This window comes from Juglans microcarpa x Juglans regia, chromosome 5S (genome assembly GCF_004785595.1).
Source record: "Juglans microcarpa x Juglans regia isolate MS1-56 chromosome 5S, Jm3101_v1.0, whole genome shotgun sequence".
NCBI lineage: Eukaryota > Viridiplantae > Streptophyta > Magnoliopsida > Fagales > Juglandaceae > Juglans > Juglans microcarpa x Juglans regia.
In genome coordinates this window covers 1,699,090-1,718,242 of record NC_054603.1, presented here as the reverse complement: position 1 = coordinate 1,718,242, position 19,153 = coordinate 1,699,090, and the positions used below count along the sequence as shown (strand labels likewise).

Below are 19,153 nucleotides of genomic sequence, written 5' to 3'. Positions count from 1 at the left end.
GTTATAAATAACGCCATCAACTAATAGACGCTTATACGTACACACAATATGAAAAGTGAAAAAGCAGTGGTTCTATCCCATACAACACCTAGAGGGAGGTGAATAGGTGCAGTTCAAATTTTATGGACTAATAAAAATTAATGGTAAGAAGCAAATAAAATATGACACAAATCATACAAATAATCAACACAGGGATTTGGTCACGAAGTGGAAACTCATTTGAAGAACGTATTCAAATTCTAAAACCACTCCGAGTGTAAGCCACTACCTAAAATCCACTATAGAACGGGCACATAGGCCGGCAGAGTGAGTAATATATACGCTAATAAAGACCATTGCTTAATTATAACGAATAACGAGTGAGATTTAAAATACTTTAATTTCAAGCTTGACTCTGTTGCATAAAATCCTATAAAAAATAGAACAAGGGAAAGAGATTTGTTGGGGGCTAGTTTTTGGACAGAGAAGACCTTTTCTATGTGTCCAGCTGTAACCTTTGGGTTTACGTTTCAAAGCATTGGTTATCATATAATATATTTTAGTTTTTGACGTTGATGACTTGATTCATCGAACGCCTTCGATCGTCACCTCTTTGACAGTCCAACGGTGAAACTAAGGTCTCCCCTTAATTACTAATTTAGAGAAAAAGAAATAATATATGAATTTCATATAACTTAATTTTATCCATAAGCTGTATTAACCTTATTATGTATCCCTCATTCCTTTTCACTAAACATAGAATAAGTAATCCTTCCTGTTAGTTGACATATGTCTGCACGCTATGGAGCATCAATATTTATTATAATGAGGCCTGCAATGCAGAACTGTAAGCTTGACTCGGTTGCATAAACTCCGACGAAAATTAAAAATAGAACAACGGAAAGCGATTGACAGGCTGCAGGTGGTTGTTATAAATAACGCCATCAACTAATAGACGCTTATACGTACACACAATTTGAAAAGAATGGCAGCATCAACCTTCAAGAAAGTATGCACCCTACTCTCTTTTTTCTTGTTCGTTCATCATGTGGTTTTATTATCAAATGCTGCATCTGTTGCAGAAGCTACTGCTCTTCTCAAATGGAAAAATACCCTTTCAAACGAAACCCAACCTCACCTTCATTCATGGACTTCTCTTCCCAATGCTTCTGCAAATTTAAACCACAGTACAGATCCCTGCACTTGGTTTGGTATTTCTTGCAACCCTGCTGGAAGTGTTGTCAGAATGAACCTTACTAGGTCTGGCTTACAAGGTACACTTCATGGATTTTCTTTCTTGTCTTTTCCAAATCTTGCATATCTTGATCTCTCTGTGAACACTTTATTTCGGAACATTCCATATCAAATTGGCTACCTCTCTAAACTCATCTATCTTGATTTGACCTTTAACCTATTCTCAGGAAAAATCCCATCGGAAATAGGTCACCTAAATTCTTTAGCTGTGCTTGGTCTTTATCAAAATCGTTTAGAAGGTCTCATTCCTACTTCTTTAGGAAATTTGCGAAAATTGACATTTCTTAATCTTTGGAAAAATAAACTTTCTGGCACAATTCCTGAAGAAATAGGTCGTCTAAATTCTCTAACCGAGCTTTATCTTCCCCAAAACAATTTTGAAGGTCTCATCCCTACTTCTTTAAAAAATTTGAGAAATCTTACCAATCTGTATCTTTGGGGAAATAACCTTTATGGCTCCATTCCTGAAGAGATAGGTCTCCTATATTCTCTAGTCGAGCTTGATCTTTCTCAAAACCGTTTAGAAGGTCTCATTCCTGCTTCTTTAGGAAATTTGAGAAATCTTACCGTTCTGAATCTCTATAAAAATAAACTTTCTGGTTCCATTCCTAAAGAAATAGGCCACTTGAATTCTCTAACCAGTCTTACACTTTCGCAAAACCATCTTCAAGGTCCCATCCCACAAGGAATCGGAGGTTCCATAAACATGAAGAGTTTGCAGCTATACGAAAACCAATTTATCGGCTCCTTGCCCGAAAGTATTTGTCATGGTGGTTCACTTCAGAATTTTTCAATATCCAACAATAGTTTCAGAGGTCAAGTTCCCCAAAGCCTAAAAAATTGCACGAGCTTAGAGAGAGTCTTCTTGAATGGAAACCAACTCACTGGAGATATATCTCAAGTCTTTGGTTCCTATCCAAACTTGTTCATCATAGACCTAAGCCACAATAATTTTTATGGCAAGATCTCAAGTAATTGGGGACAGAGTCTAGAATTAGGGACTCTAAAAATGAGTGGGAACAACATTAGTGGTAGCATACCACCCGAGATTGGAAACTGTATTCAACTACATGTGCTTGATTTTTCTTTAAATCATATAGTTGGGTTAATTCCAAAGGAACTTGGAAAGTTGACTTCTCTAGAGAAGTTGTGGTTGAATGGAAATCATCTCTCTGGTGCTATACCTGTAGAATTCAAGTCATTGACCAATCTCGAATTTCTAGACATTTCCTCTAACAAATTGTGCACGTCACTTCCACGTAATCTTGGGAACGGCTTCTCAAAATTGAACTACTTGAATTTAAGCCATAACAATTTTAGTGAAGAACTTCCTATCTTGCTTATGAGCTTATTTCATCTCTCCAAACTAGATTTAAGCTATAACTCTTTGACTGGAGAGATACCGTTAGAAAGCAGCAAAATGCAAAGTTTGGAGGTACTTAATCTCTCTCACAATCATCTTTCTGGCATTATTCCGACTACTTTCGAAGAAATGCATGGCTTGTTGCATGTTGACGTATCCTACAATGAGTTACACGGCCTCATTCCCAACAACAAAGCATTTTTAGATGCTCCCTTGGAAGCCTTGCAAGATAACAAGGGATTGTGCGGTAACGTTAAAGGGCTGCCCCCATGCAAGCATAAATCAAAAAAGGGCCACATGAAAGCCGTGTTCGAAATTATTTTCCCTATTTCGGGATCACTTTTGGTTTTGTTTGTTTTCTTCCTAGTTGTTCTAATTTTGCAAAGAAGAAAGAAAGATCGATATCCCCAATTAGAACAAAGTGACAAGCATGAAGGAGGATCCCTTTTTGTGTCAAGCACTTTCAATGGAAGAAAAATGTATGAAGAGATCATAAGAGCAACCGAAGCATTCAATGACATATATTGCATTGGGAATGGAGGATATGGAACAACATATCGAGCAAAATTGTCATCAGGTGAAATGGTAGCTGTGAAGAAACTCCACCAACTACTTGACAATGAGAAAAGATACCAAAAGGCATTCTTAAATGAGATAAAGGCATTAATAGAATTACGACATCGAAATATCGTCAAACTTCATGGCTTCTGTTCCCATGCTCGACATTCATTTTTGGTTTACGAATATCTAGAAATGGGTAGTTTGGCAAGAATGTTGGAGATTGAAGAATATGCTAAAGAATTTGATTGGAGTAAGAGATTAAATATTGTCAAAGGTGTGGCTTATGCCTTGTCTTACATGCACCATGATTGCTCACTACCAATAATTCATCGAGATATCAAAAGTAACAACATCTTGTTGGATTCTCAATACGAGGCCCATGTTTCAGATTTTGGTACTGCTAAGATTTTGGAGCTTGATTCATCCAATTGGACTTCCCTTGCAGGCACATATGGATATATAGCACCAGGTAATATATGTCATTGTCATTTTTTTCTGAGATGACATTAAAGGTGTGTGTAAGTGTCGAATTTTGTTCTTTTCTTTTTTCTTGACAGAACTTGCTTTTACAATGAAGGTAACTGAGAAATGTGATGTTTATAGCTTTGGTGTGTTGTCATTAGAAGTGATAATGGGAAAGTATCCGGGTGATTTCATCTCCTCAGTTAAGTCATCTGATCCATCAGTTGAGATGGGCATTCAATTAAAAGATGTGTTGGAACAACGCCTTCCATTTCCAACGCCCCATGTTAAGGCTGAGCTCATAAGGGTTGTAGAGATTGCTACTGAATGCTTAAATGACACTCCAAAATCCAGGCCGACTATGCACATGATTTCTAAAGTGTTAGCAGCGGCCCAAGCCCCAAACTGCAGTCTCCAGCTAGAGCCATCTTTCGAATGAAGTTGAACCAAGAAAGTCATGTTCAAGAAGACTTTCTTTTCTGGTTCAATATTTTGTGTTCCGGTTCAATAAGCTAGTAATTATATTTTGTGCTGGTTCAATATTTTCATTTTTCCTAGCAAGCATTTTTTGGAGTGTCGTTTTTCCTACCAAGAAATGTAATTTCAATCGATTTTAATATCTCAGCCCAATCTTTTGGAGTGTAGTTTTTAAGTGAAATGTTGTGTACTCAAGTGTTCCATCGACAAGATTATAAAAAAAAAGGAAAAAAGGAAATATGAAGAAATCCGCTCAACAGCTTGTGCTTGCTGCCAAAGCCAAAATGGTGAAGTTTTTGGACAGAGAAGACTTTTTCTCTGTGACGGGCTTTAACCTTGCAGCCGAATTCAAATATGGATACTCCAAGCTTCAAAATGAGAGCTCAAACGAGTCAAGTCGAGCTTATACAAATATTGTTCACAAACCTAAATTGAGTCGAGGTTAGCTTATACAAGTTTTGCTCATTTAATATTCAAATTTTGAGTCAATAATAGTGTTTGCGAACATCTCATTTATTAAATGAACCGAATTCAAACCGAGTATATACCAATCAAGTTCGAACCGTTTAAAGCTGTTTTGTTAATTTGCAACCCTAGATCACGGTGCTTGTGTTGTTCCCTTAAGAAAACATGGACACTCTGAGATGGTGGATACCTACTTGTTTTTTCTAAATTTCTTTTAACAGCGAAGTGAAATCATTAATTCTAAAATAAAAATATAAGGATGCTTAAAGGATACCTTTACTCATCCAGCTCCCACAGCACATGACACCCAACCTACCACACCCCATCTTTTTCATTACATCTATTACCTTCTTTTAAAACTTTCCGAAAACCACACATCACACTAACTTTTGCATTCATCCCTCATTTTCAATCATTTTTTTCAAAATAGACGAATGACAAGAGTTGAGAAAAAAAGAAATTTGAAACGATAAGAAATGGTGTCAGTCCCTACACCATTAGCAGCTTCCCCTGTCAAATCTCACCTCTTCAAAGCATATTGTATTTGCAAACTGATCATAGACAGGTTGGTGGATGGTCCTTACGTGCTCGACAAGTACTTTCTGTACAAAGGACAAACCCAGGTAAGAAGCCCCCAAAATTTAGATAATTAATTAAATCTTAATCTTTATATATAATGTAAATTCGATTAAAGATTTTATAATTTTACCTCCCGAAATCAAAATTTCTGATTTTGTCCGTATTTTCGTACGTGTTGTGGTTTTCTATTCAATTGACACGTTTCTCTCATTCTTCTAACTAATTATTTTGTTTTTTATTTTGTTTTTATGTAAACATGCTTAATGAGAAGGACATTAGTTTTTGGGCATTAGATACCGTCTTAGAATGCGTAAATCTAATATATTTTACTTGAAAAAAAGTGAGATATATTATTAAAAAAATAATTTTTTTATATAAATTTTAAATTTTTATTATTATTTTTTATAAAACCTATATATTATAAGACTATAAATATTATTTTTCTTAATAGTTTGACCCAATTAGCTTGGCTGAAAGATTCTACAATCTAAAAATTTGCATGCGATTTTATAGATGAGAAAACCTTCTTGCAGGTGTCTCCTACAACCCTCATATATCGGAGGCCAATGGCAACTTGCCATGTGTGCGGTAATGAAGGAACACTAGAGTTGCACAACAAAAGAAACCCCTCCCTCCCTCTCTAAAGCCAAAACACTCCCTCTGACTCTCTGCTCTCTCACTCTCTGCACAAACAGACGAAACCCCTCCCTCCCTCTCTCTCTGCTCTCTCACGCTCTCTCTCTCAATCCCACTCTCTCTGCTATCTCACTCTCTCTCTCAATCCCAAAAGGCGAAAACCCTTCCTCCTCTCTGCTCTCTCACTCTCTCTCTCCTCCCTCACGTTGCCTATCGAGATCCCTTCACTCCATCTCCATCTCTCTCCTTCCCTTTCGTGACCCAAGAGTGACCTCTGAGACCTGTAAAAAAGGCATCAAGGTAGTGCCACGAAACCTGCAAGAAAGACGTTGAGGTAGTGCCATTTGGATTTTGATTTTGATTTTTTCTTCTCCTTACAATAGATTAGGGTTTTATTTTTTCTAATCCCTAATTTTCGGTTGTTTATTTTTGTAGGATTTACTTACAAATCAGTTTCCCACAAAACCCTAACCCTCCCTCGACTCCACCGAAGAATGAAGGTACTTTATTTCTTCTTCCAGATTGCCCTTCACCAAGCAGATATGTAGTATTAAAGTGATGCCAAAATAAAATTGAAGAAACCCTATCTATTGGGGAAAAAAGAAAGATGGAAGAAGTATTAATATATGTGATTGTGTGTGTAAACTACATGTTCCACTCTGATTAGAGGTCGGTCTCATGTCCCTTTTGTTGGATAGCATATATTCTGAGGTGTTATTGACTTATAATGACGTGGGATAGGCTTATATTTACTTCTCATAACTTTCTATTTTTTTAATTTATTTTAGAAGGTATTGATCATCTCCACCTTTCAATCCTATCCACCCAGAATTATTATGCTCAATTCTTGCATGGCAAGGCCAGGTCCAGCCCCACAAATGTTTCCTTATTGTTTTTTTTTTTTGTTTTTTTAGAAGTTAGTATAAGATTGTTGCAACAATGATTAATGAAGAAATAATTGAGTTAGTAGAGTATTTGCCACCATCACCAAAAAAATTGTAATGTAATACTCGGCCCATCTGTAATGTGAAATATCCTACCTAAAATTGAATCGAAATACATATACTACTACATACCTTTTTTTATATTTAAACTAAGGGTAGTTTGAAGAATAAAGTATATATAATCCCTCTCTCAATGAATATATATGTGTGTATATATATATATATATATATATATATATATATATATATAGCAACCCAAATTAATGGTGGCCATAATTTGAATATAAATGGCCATGAAACCCAAGCTAATATAACTGATGCGCAAAATGCAGTATAACAGCGGTGCTAGTTCTAGTTCAAGTTCTTGAACTTCAAGAGCAAAAGATGAAGCTGGGTTGGATAGACCACTTTGCTACTGTGGGATTCTATCAAAGCTAAGGATTTCTGCCAAATATACTAGTTTTGCCATACGGTTTTTTAATTGTCCAAATTATAAGATGGACAAATAATGTGAATTTTTTCAATGGATTAATTTTGAAATAGAACAAAATAGTTGTTGTATAATGACAAACAAAGCATATTGTTTTTACAAACTGATCGCAGGCTGGTGGATGAGTCTTACTTGTTCTACGAGTACTTTCTGTTCAAGGACAGACCCAGGTAAGAAGCCCCCCAATTTATATAATTAATTAAATCTTAATCTTTATATATAATGTAAATTCGATTAAAGATTTTATAATTTTACCTCCCGATATCAAAATTTTTTATTTCTTCCTTATTTTCGTACGTGTTGTGGTTTTCTATTAATTGACACGTTTCTCTCATTCTTCTAACTAATTGTTTTGTGTTTTTTTTTTTTTTTTTATACATGTAAACTAGCTTAATGAGAAGGACATTAGTATTTGGGCAAGAATGCGTAAATTTTATATATTTTACTTGAAAAAAGTGAGACATATCATTAAAAAAAATATTTTTTTATATAAATTTTAAATTTTTATTTTTATTTTTTAATTTTTTTATAAAACGTATATACTATAAGACTATAAATATTATTTTTTTTTTAATATTTAGACCCGATTCCTTTAAAAAAAAAAAAAAAAAAAAAAGACCCAATTAGCTTGACTGAGAGATTCTACAATCTAAAAAGCTGCATGCGTCGTTTTACGGATTTATGATTTGCTTCTCATAAAATATATATATTTGAACTTTATGAGGCCTAAAGTCATGAAAAAGAGTGCTTAAAAGATTTGGCTACCGTCCGTCGATCTCTCGGAGACTTGTGAACAAAAATATCCACGCGGAAGAAGGACAGGGCAATGCATGGATTAATTGCCCCACGTGTCGCGTAATGTGCGTGGTGAGTCGAGGCCATCCACCCACTATTTGTGAGTTGTCTACAGTTGTTGCATGCATCGTACACGTGGCGACGAAGCGACGGTTAAGCTGGTCGCTTCGATAACTGGCTTGATCCAATGGGGCTGGACCTAAGCCTGACTGCCTGTCTGACTGTCTCTCGTCGAAGTCCTTGTCACGTGGCTTTCCCTCTTAGGAGCGGCACCGCCCTCTTTCTCCTTTTAGGTCTAGTTTATTTTCATAAACTAGATAAAATTAAAAGAGATTAATTGATGTAAAATTTAAAAATTAAATAAAATATTATTTTTATTTTAATATTTAAAAAAATTTATTTTTTTATTTTATTTTATATAAAAGTTTAAAAAAATTATAATAATTAAATGATATGATAAGAGATAAAAAATTTTACAAAAGTGAACGAGTATTTAGTGTTTAGTGAGGGAGAGGTGGTGTGTGTGTGGACATTTCTCTTTTATTCAAGCATTGTAGTTATTTCTTTGGAAATATTATTCAGTTTTCTAATGTCCATTTAAAATATTTATTTTAGAATAATTCCTCTTGAGTAATTCTGTAATTTCTGTTTTTAGAGTTATAAAAAATAATGATATTTTTATAACTATTCTACTATAAATTTATACGATAGTGGCACTTCATTAAGATTTTTGTATTGCTTTTAAATTTAAATTTGTATAAATTCTCCCATTTGAAAAAAATATTAAAACAAAACTATCTAAATTACTTTAAATTACTTTAAACAAATTACATTTCATATCTCACACTATGAAAAATATCTCTATATCCTATAAAAAATATATCCACACCATATAAAACAAAAACAAATTTCTATATCACATGTAGAGTATGTAACGTGAACAGTTACTAATTTGTAACAAAAGCCATATTGAAAAATAAAAAATTATACGCATCAGTTATTATTTACTATCTCACATCTCATACTCTATGAAAAACACATCAACATCTTATGAAAAACATTCATATATCCTATGGAAAAAAAAACTATAAGTATGAAATATGAAAGTGAATATAGTGACTGATGCATAGAATTTCTCATATATATATATATATCAATTCTAATAATCTTCAGTGATATACGGATGTTGACATATAATTATTAGTGCTTTAAATTATGTATTAATGTGGGAGCTCCATGACCACAGACGACATGAGTACGCAGTGCTTCAAAATGCAGAAAGTTTACCACTAATTTCCTCTTTAATGCTTATTTCTTCGCCGGCCATGCAGCTGCAACCGCGTCTTGCAAGGACACGATGATCATCTTCTAGCAAATGTATGCATTCCATTGATCCGGCGGCAATTGCATGCTAGTTTAAGCAAGATATAATTTGATCATGCATCGAGCATCAAAAGAAGTATTAATTCAAAGTTAATTTTTTTTACATAGACGTCATATATATATATATATATATACATATATATATATATATGTAGCTTATGGATATAAACATGAGATCAGCTTCTTCATTTGATCATGGTGTAGAGATCATGAGTAAAACAAAGGGGAGAATCATGGGTGTTTATTAGAGAAGAAGGTAATTAAAAGAAGAATACTAACTTTTTACCTTACAAGATCATTACTAGCCACCAATGTTTCTTTTCTAAATGTAACGTTGCTCAAGATATTATAATTTCAAGACATTAGACCATATGATATTATTAATAATGTAATACAAATAATTAAATTTATCTATTTCTATTAACTTAAACTTTCGAGATAAATAGTAATTTCATATTATATCATAGCAGACATTTTGAATTTGAATCTGATCAAGCCACTAACATTTATATTAAAACATTACCAAATTCACCTTAAGGATTATCAGGTGAAAAATTGATAGGTTATATATGCTTATAAATAGGAATTAGCTGCTAGCTTAATTACACATAATGAGTATATGGAATGAAGAATAAACGAAGGAAATTGTGATAAGGATGACGACAGCAACGATCTTGCATGACGATGCAGAGGAAATAATTATGGCTCAAAATGGATAAATCTAAGAATACTCCAAAAAAATTTGGTTCCCTGTTGGAAGGGTAATCTAAGATCAAAACAGAGCCTTATGTTACGTACAGACATGATGCAGGGCCTCCGAAAGCAAACAAATTCCATGGCTTGCATAGCATTGGACTAGTTGATTAGGAGGCCGAACATCAACCACGCAAAGAACTGAATACTGTTAAAGTTCATTAATTTCTAAAGCTCACTGAGATTACGACTCTTTATAATTTTCTTCTCCCACTGATTTGTCAAGAACCAAAAACCAGGAAAATTTCATGCAGAAAAGGAACAAAAAGATCCAAACACGTGTACGGCGAATGTGGTAATTGGAGTACTCAATCAATGAAGGTGAAATGCTAAGATTTATCACTATCTCGCATCTGCCCTTTTATGGTGTACTTAGACCAATTATTACAAAGGATTATAGGGTTGCATGCAGATTTGTTATTATTTGAGAAGTAGTAGGGCGTTTTGGTAACTTAGCATCTCCCCCATAATTGCTCTTTATATAAGAAGTACTAGAGGCGCTACGACGGTAGTACTGTTGTAGTTGGAGCCCATACCTTCAAAAACAGCTCTTTTCTAAATTTCTTTTTGAGGTCCTCTTCTAGTCTGGCCCTTCCTTCCGTAGTGCCCTTCCATTTCAGTCACACAAGGTATGTGCAGACAGTCATCTCATGATGATCTCGATCGTCTCATCTTCTTGTACTGATCATGCCAAGTTATTATATAATAACGGTATTTTCATGTCATCATCTTCGATATTATATATATTGTGTAGTATTCCCATAATCACATGGGCAACTATGATCTTCTCGTAAGTACATGACTACCTAATTATATTGAGAGATTCAGAAAGAGTTTAGGATGATGCTGTCCCAACTAGCCCATGTCTCTGTGGCTTTGTTCAATCCATTTCTTTTCTTCAAGCCTCTAATGTGATTTTAATTATGCATGCATTAAGCCTGGCCTAGTTTCTTGACATGCACTTCCGGTTCATACCATTTTAGCTTGTTCGTTTATATATCTTGGTTATATAACTTAATCCGGTCTGCTGATTAATTAAGTATAACGAGTTGTTCAGTTATATATGAAAGTGCTTAGTTTATCTGGTAAATGATCATAGCCGTTTTGACATGATCGGTGTAGTAGGAAGACAGCTTTCGAACCACAAATATGTTACATTATTTTGTTTCATTAATTGATCATTTGGCAGCATTGTGAGTCTTTTATGTTCTTAGATTCTTTGGCTAAATGTTACATTAAAGATCATGAGAAGCACTTTTTAATAAAGGTTAACATGTTCGTGTTCATTTCCTATTATTTCATATTTATATAGTATCTAGAGCCGATAGAAGATGGAGAAAATGAATTCATCCGGGTTGGCAAGGACAAAATCGGATCAATCAGTGGTGGAGACAGTACTGGCGGCGGCATTTAAGTCACCAACATCAAGTGAAGCGGTGGGAGCGTCGGTGGAGAGTGGCGGGGCCTTGTCGAGGAAGTCTAGTAGGCGGATGATGGCGGTATCACCAGGGCGCAGTGGTAGCAGCAGCAGAAACACACACATTAGGAAGTCTAGGAGTGCCCAATTGAAGCTAGACTTGGATGAAGTGAGCAGCGGTGCAGCTCTCAGCCGAGCCTCCAGTGCCAGCTTGGGCTTCTCATTCTCCTTCACCGGATTCACCGTGCCTCCTGATGAAATAGCTGACTCCAAGCCGTTTAGCGACGATGATATTCGTGAGTCTTTATATTGCATTTCTTCTGTGTTCTCTCTCTCTCTATCTCTCTCTCTCTCTGCATTGATGCATTTCTTCGCTACACTGAATATGGTGCCCTTGATGTCACGGAACATGGCCTGGCAGCTAACCGTTAAAGCACCAATCTTTGGTGCTTGCAAGACCACTTGGATTGCACAAAATCATTAATTATTGGGCCATAGTGTTCGGATATAGCACTTTCTGTGTGCGTGCATACGTGTCTGCATTCTTGTTTTTAATCTTGCATATGTACATCAACAATCTTAAGTAGTTGATCAAACGAATTTTCACCAGCAAAAGTCTTGCAAAGGCATGCAGTAAGAAATAGCAAAAAGAGTAAGAAAATGGATCGAAGAATCATGGACATAATAGAAAGAGATGAACCAGAACGTAAAAACTTTCAGAAGTGAAGTCCATTAGACGATCGAGCTTGTTGGCTTTAGGAAGACAATTTGTGGGAAAGGGAAAGGAAAAGGGAGGCGAGTTGGGTGATTGAGGGTCATGAGGCGTGTAAATGATTGATGTGAGATTGGCAAAAAGTGGGTAACAGTACCCTTCCTTGTCCTGCTTTCATTTGACTCCACCAGTACTCAATGAACCCAAACCGCCAGTTTATGTCTTTAGAAAAAAAAAAGTGCGCAGAGCTTTTACAACCACTTGGAAAACGTGATGGGGCCACTTATCCGAAAGGGACCACTTTCGGCTGCCTTTCATTTGTTACTTGGGAAGTTCTGGATTCATTAGAAAAACAATATTCGTGACTCTTTTCCCTAAAACATTCACATCTTCTTTACTTTTCTGGGATAGTTTCAATTTTTTTTTTTTTCCCTTCAAAACAAACCATCATGAACTCACTCATGGTCCTGTTTTGCTCTTAGATGTTTTGGTTTTTGTGGTATTCAACATGAATTAATTTGAGTATCACAGTTTGACAACTAAGGTAGCAGGCCGAAATAAAGTCATAAGTGGGTCCAAATATAGGTGAAAGATATGACTTTAATTTGTTCTTAATATGAGTTGATAAAGATATAACTTCTTGTTGGAAGACTAATAACATACCCAAATGCGACATTCTATAGGATTCCAATGCTTAGGTGTACCGTAGCAATAATTATTTTCACATGGATCCTAGCTATAGTTATCGAAATATTTTTTTCTTTTATTTATTTATATATATTTTTAACTAAATAAATATGACAGATCATTCACAGACGAATTTTTTTTTTAACTGATTTCATGGTTTAAAAAAATTTAGTTTCATTTAATTAAGATAAATGCTTTAGTGGCTGCAGCACTTCTCATTAATTAATTGAACCTTTTGGGTTCTTTGTGCTTATCTAAATTATTAATCTTACATGTCGTTGCAGCTGAGGATCTTGAGGCTGGCACACGCAGGCCGAGGCTTCAAACAGAACCAACATTGCCAATCTATCTCAAGGTAATTACAGTTCTACTAGCCATGGAGGTTAATTCTCCTTTACCGTACGTTGTTTTACTCTGGGTGCTGCTGCACGTAAGTACCGGGTGCTGAAAACCTTTGTTTTTTAACGTTGCATGGATTGATGTTATACTATCTATTTGGACAGGCCAGGATGGAGATTGAGTTTAGCATCAACGCGATCCATAGAACATGGCTAAGCAATATAGCATGGTCAGGTTCAGTCTTGTACAGAGTTTCATCCTATATGATATTCATGTACAAGACTCTCCCTTCTTTCCCACAATAAAGTACTGCTGCATGCTTTTGGATTTTAGAACCAGGGGAACTAGTTCATATTCCTAACTGGTTCGAGATCCTGCATTGAGGCTAGAGAGTGTGAATCTAGCTCAGTCTTGAGTCAGGCCTTAACTTTAAATAAGACAAACATTTAAAGACAGCTAGCTTTGCCAAGGAAAGAAGGGTATGGACAAGCTTATTAGTTTTGTGAACAGTGGTGTCCGAAGTATAAAACCATGTTTTTCTCTTTTTCCTTTGGTTTCAAGTGTCACGGAAGATTTGTAACCAAATTCAGTGCACTACTTAAGGAGAATTCTTGTTTTGGAAAAATGGCAGTTCACAGATGTGACTTACAAGGTAACTCTCAAAGGAATGAGAACAACAGTGGAGAAGGATATCCTAAATGGGATTTCCGGTTCAGTGAATCCTGGGGAAGTTTTGGCATTAATGGGACCTTCAGGAAGTGGAAAGACGACACTCCTAAATCTTCTCGGCGGCAGGTTGATTCAGCCCACCGTTGGTGGTTTAGTCACTTACAATGACCAGCCTTATTCCAAGTTCCTGAAAAGCAGGTCAGCATATGTATCCAAACTTTTAGAATGAGTAGTATTAAAACAAGAGTTGTTAAGCTTTTGGACAAGCCATAATCTTATCAAATTTAATATGGGTTTTGACGGAAGAAACTAAAAAGATTAAATGAAGGAGCAACAAAAAAGGATTCGCTAGTTTTATTTGGAGTCACCATATAATATGCATGACGAGATGTAGGTTTTTGGAAGAATCAAATGCATATCATAATAACATGAAGTATTGTGACAGGATAGGGTTTGTAACACAAGACGACGTTCTGTTTCCTCACCTTACAGTGAAGGAAACACTGACATATGCAGCCCTCCTACGACTCCCAAAGACATTGACAAGAGAGCAAAAGGAAAAACGAGCAATAGATGTTATCTATGAACTAGGCTTGGAGAGGTAAGGCTCAACTCTTTCCTGTTATCATTGAAACTGGGGATTTTCTCAGTCTTCAATTCAGATCAGGGGTGCAGAAACTACCCTTGATCGATCCTATTCTTGAAAGTTGGTATAGTAAAAGAAATATTATGTGCAAACAGGTGCCAAGACACTATGATTGGAGGCTCCTTTGTCCGTGGAGTGTCAGGTGGTGAAAGGAAAAGAGTTAGTATTGGGAATGAGATTATTATCAACCCGTCCCTTCTGTTTCTTGATGAACCAACCTCCGGTCTGGATTCTACCACTGCTTTAAGGACTGTCCAGATGTTACACGACATTGCAGAGGTATTTACATACATAAGGGAACTTCATTCAGACCGGAGCATTGATTTGCCTCCATTTTCCTCTTTTTCTTCTTTTCTTTTTTGAATTTTTGAATTTTCTTTTATGGAATGAGATTCCACGTTTCCTCTCTCTTTGTCCTATATCAATATATATGATTTGAATAGTATTGGAGTCAGTACAGTGTAACAGAAGATGCACAGACCCTGCATCCTGAAATGGAACAGTGTACTTTGGCAGACCAGGTGTGATGATAAAAGAAATGGACCAATATGATCCCAAAAAGTATAAGAAATTTGCATTTAATAAACTTATTGCAAATTTGTGGCAGGCCGGTAAAACAGTGTTAACAACAATTCACCAGCCGTCAAGTAGACTCTTCCACAAATTTGACAAGTTAATCCTTCTTGGGAAAGGGAGCTTGCTCTACTTCGGAAAAGCATCGGAAGCGATGGTGTATTTCTCATCCATAGGATGTTCTCCCATGATCGCCATGAATCCAGCAGAGTTCTTGCTAGACCTTGCAAATGGAAACCTTCATGATGTATCCGTACCATCAGAACTAGAGGACAAAGTGCAGATGGATAATTCAGACGCTGAAATACAGAACGGGAAACCATCTCCTGCTGTTGTGCATGAGGTAAAATAAGTATTTCAGTTACAACACTAGCAATCACAAAAACAGAGAATTATATTCCCTATACATTCAAAAAAAAGGGTCTGATGCACTATAATAACAATAAGATTGGGACGTTTACATGATAGGCATGTTTTAGCTTGTATGATAATCGTGATTGTTGTCCTAAGAGCAGGTGCCACCTGACCTGTTATTCCCCGGAAACATCAAAAGCTATGGTTCTTCCTAATGACTCTTTTATTTAAAAGCAGTATCTGGTGGAGGCCTACGAGACACGAGTAGCAGAAAATGAAAAGAAGAAACTTCTGATTCCTATACCGCTTGACGAAGATGTCAAATTGAAGGTTTCTTATCCAAAGCGACAATGGGGGCAAGCTGGTGGGAACAATATTCCATATTGTTCTGGAGAGGAATCAAAGAACGGCGGCATGAGTATTTTAGCTGGTTGAGAATCACTCAAGTTCTCTCTACTGCATTTATCTTGGGATTACTGTGGTGGCAGTCTGATAGTAACAGCCCCAAAGGCGTGCAAGAACAGGTAAACCAATTCCTTATCAAATTCTACAAGTTGAGTGACCTCAATGGTACCAAAAAAAACACTCCCCTGTTTTCCACCAGAAAGATCAGTCGGAGTCACCGACTCACTACGCTTACTGATAAAAAGGTTTTATGTGTACAGAAAGAGCAATAATATGTACAACTGATCATAAAATATTTTCCAGTTAGCATTTTCTCACCCTAGTCCACTTCTCATGTACTCCATGCATGTTTTTACCAACTCAATCATCTACCATTTTCCCCCGAAGTTTTCCTCTCCAATGCCATCAATATAATATAACCATTGGTTCTGAGAAATGCACCGCTTCTCTTCTGTTATTAATATTTCTTCATCTCTGTATTGTCTACTTATGTGATTATGTATTGTCCCATTGAGGAAAACTGAGAGATGATGATCAAACATATCAGTTAGTAATAGAAACAGAGAAAGGAACACACCAAGCAAAAAGGAAAGGAATGTCAAATAGCTATGCTTTTTTATTTTTTTTAAGAAGTTATATATGCAAACTGGACTACAGATCTGATCATAACTTCCCATTTCATAGAGATTAAAAAAAAACAAACTTTCCATTTCATAGAAAAACATAATGGCATTATCCTCATAGGCCGGGTCAAAAGAAGCTTCTTAAAATGTTAAAACTCTTTTCAATATAACCATCCTCATGAAAGCATTAACTTTATCTGTTGCTCTTCTGCATATATTGGAAATATACAGCCCAATATAGAACTTAGCCAACTTCCATTGCAGGCAGGACTGCTTTTCTTCATCGGTGTCTTCTGGGGATTCTTTCCTGTCTTCACAGCGATCTTCACATTCCCTCAAGAAAGAGCCATGTTGAGTAAAGAAAGAGCGGCTGACATGTACAGACTAAGTGCATATTTTGTGGCTAGAACTACAAGCGACCTTCCACTTGACCTGGTACTACCAGTATTATTCCTTTTTGTTGTCTATTTCATGGCAGGCTTGAGACTCAGCGCTGGTCCCTTTTTCCTAAGCCTGCTTACTGTCTTCCTCTGCATTGTGGCAGCTCAGGTATGCCTCCTGAAGAACTGAGTAAGATGACATCGTAAACAAATATACCATATATAATTAAATGACTTAACTGCAAAACAGGGATTAGGACTAGCTATAGGGGCTACATTGATGGACTTAAAGAGGGCAACCACCCTGGCTTCAGTAACTGTAATGACCTTCATGCTAGCTGGTGGGTTCTTTGTGCAGGTAAGCATGCAAATTCTTCTTTTTTTCATTGGTATTAACGAAAGTATGCAGACTTGGAAGTCAATATCTGCATTTATCTCACCATAAATACTATCGTTAAGGATTGTCTGCAAAAATTTATTTTGGAAAGCTGCTAGATAAATCTAAAAGCAGAAATAACAATACATTGTCAACAATGCTGCAGAAAGTTCCAATATTCATTTCTTGGATCCGCTATCTGTCTTTCAACTACCACACGTTCAAGCTGCTTCTCAAGGTACAGTATGAACACATCACGCCCACCATAAATGGGATGAGAATAGACAATGGTATTATAGAGGTCAGTGCCCTGGTAGCCATGGTTTTTGGTTACCGTCTTCTGGCATACCTTTCTTTGCGGAGGATGAAACTCCAATCTGGAGCTTAAAAAGTTGAGCATCGATCTGGACAGCTTCTTGCAAAGACTGGAGTGTCAATGTGAGTTGAAATGCTAGCGAGATTGATCGATGTGAAGACTCATCTCCTATAGATGACATTAAAGAGATGCTACACGTTCCCATAGGCGTGCAAGTCAATTTCATTTCTATGCAGTGTCCCCAAAGATGTCCTAAGAAAATCTCAAGCTCATGTTAACACGCGGTCTTGATTTTGAAGCAATAGTTTTGTGTTAATTCTAATTGACAATAACTTATGTGCAAACACTAGATTTGTATAACCATAACTACTATGTATCAAGTGGATTTAGCAATGAATTTTAAAATCCAGTGGATAAGTCGGGGGGGGCACAATGCAGTAAGGAAAAAGTTGATATGCAGACCGAAACCAAGGACCCAACATCAGATGTATACCCATCCCTCATGTAATATCCAGAGCTCCCACCACCGGGCCACCAGGAATGACATACTTCTCCAAAACCAGAACCCTAGCACCCTTCACTGCCAGCTGCGTAGCAGCAACTAACCCTCCAATCCCAGACCCAATAACGATTGCATCATGAGAATTCTCCCTACCCATTTCTCCCCCAGTTCTCTCTCTCTCTCTCTCTCTCTCTCTCTCTCTCTCTCTCTCTCTCTCTCTCGCTTTATACTCAACGCCGTTTTTCACCCCAATACAAATTTCTGATTGATCAAATTGCAATACTCTGAAGTCCCGCTACTATCTTTTAAACTGTTGGAATTCGGAATTCTCAGGGCACTTCCAGACCCAGGAATTTAGCAGACCCAGGAATTCTAAATTTCTGGGTCTGGAAGTGCCCAACTGTATGGTACCATAAAAATATAAATTCATGCTACTGAGCTGGTAATCATCGAGACTAATGTTTTAGCAAGAGAGAAGACCTTGTGTTTTTTACTTTTGGGAATGATTACTCAATTGCGTAGCAATGCTACGCACCCGTCAAAAAAGTTGAAATTTGTTAAACCCCGAGTTGAAGTCGCGGAGCCTGGAACCACGGAAACCAACGGCTTTCTAGTAACAAAGAACTTGAATTTGTGGTTTGGAGCTGTGGGTGTTAACGTCGTGTTTCGTATGACTGGGATAAGGTCACTGCAACTCGAGATAGGGTCTTCACCTGCGAATACAAGGAGGAAAAAGGTGGGTTTGAGGCGCAAATATGGGGTGACACAAAATTATATAAATATAATAAGAAAAAAATTACTTTACCTCCTTAATATACCACTCCATTTGACCGATTGATAGAAATTTTTTTTTACTTAATAATTAAGAAAGTGATTTTAAGTATATTAAGATTTTTTTTTATTTTTGTAAATATTAAAATATATTAAAAAAATATAAAAAGTAAAATGAAAAAAAAAATATACAATCGGTCAACTTGAACGGACTACTCAAAGCGGCAGAATAGCCCGACTCA

General features: G+C 36.4%; 2 protein-coding genes across 2 annotated transcripts; both read left to right on the top strand.

The window, feature by feature from the left end:
• The first annotated feature begins 992 nt into the window (after window positions 1–992).
• Window positions 993–4,100, top strand: LOC121267018 (MDIS1-interacting receptor like kinase 2-like). The gene is made up of 2 exons (XM_041170900.1): window positions 993–3,626; window positions 3,715–4,100. Exons 1-2 carry the CDS (start codon window positions 1,226–1,228, stop codon window positions 4,056–4,058), a joined length of 2,745 nt encoding a protein of 914 aa, XP_041026834.1. The 5' UTR covers window positions 993–1,225; the 3' UTR covers window positions 4,059–4,100.
• Window positions 4,101–10,610: 6,510 nt separating this feature from the next.
• Window positions 10,611–18,035, top strand: LOC121267862 (ABC transporter G family member 22-like). Its single transcript, XM_041171951.1, is given in 12 exon segments — window positions 10,611–10,770; window positions 11,454–11,854; window positions 13,242–13,312; window positions 13,928–14,163; window positions 14,411–14,566; window positions 14,707–14,890; window positions 15,219–15,527; window positions 15,776–15,893; window positions 15,896–16,062; window positions 16,831–17,115; window positions 17,197–17,304; window positions 17,489–18,035. Coding segments are annotated over 11 exon segments (2,238 nt in total). The 5' UTR covers window positions 10,611–10,770; window positions 11,454–11,472; the 3' UTR covers window positions 17,711–18,035.
• The last annotated feature ends 1,118 nt before the right edge of the window (window positions 18,036–19,153 follow it).

What these genes read in the sequence shown, in the direction of transcription:
- LOC121267018 (XM_041170900.1), top strand. Translation starts at nt 1,226, where the DNA reads ATGAACCTTACTAGGTCTGGCTTACAAGGTACACTTCATGGATTTTCT. An exon ending in ATATGGATATATAGCACCAG is followed by an intron (nt 3,627 to 3,714) that starts GTAATATATGTC and finishes TTTTCTTGACAG; the next exon opens with AACTTGCTTTTACAATGAAG.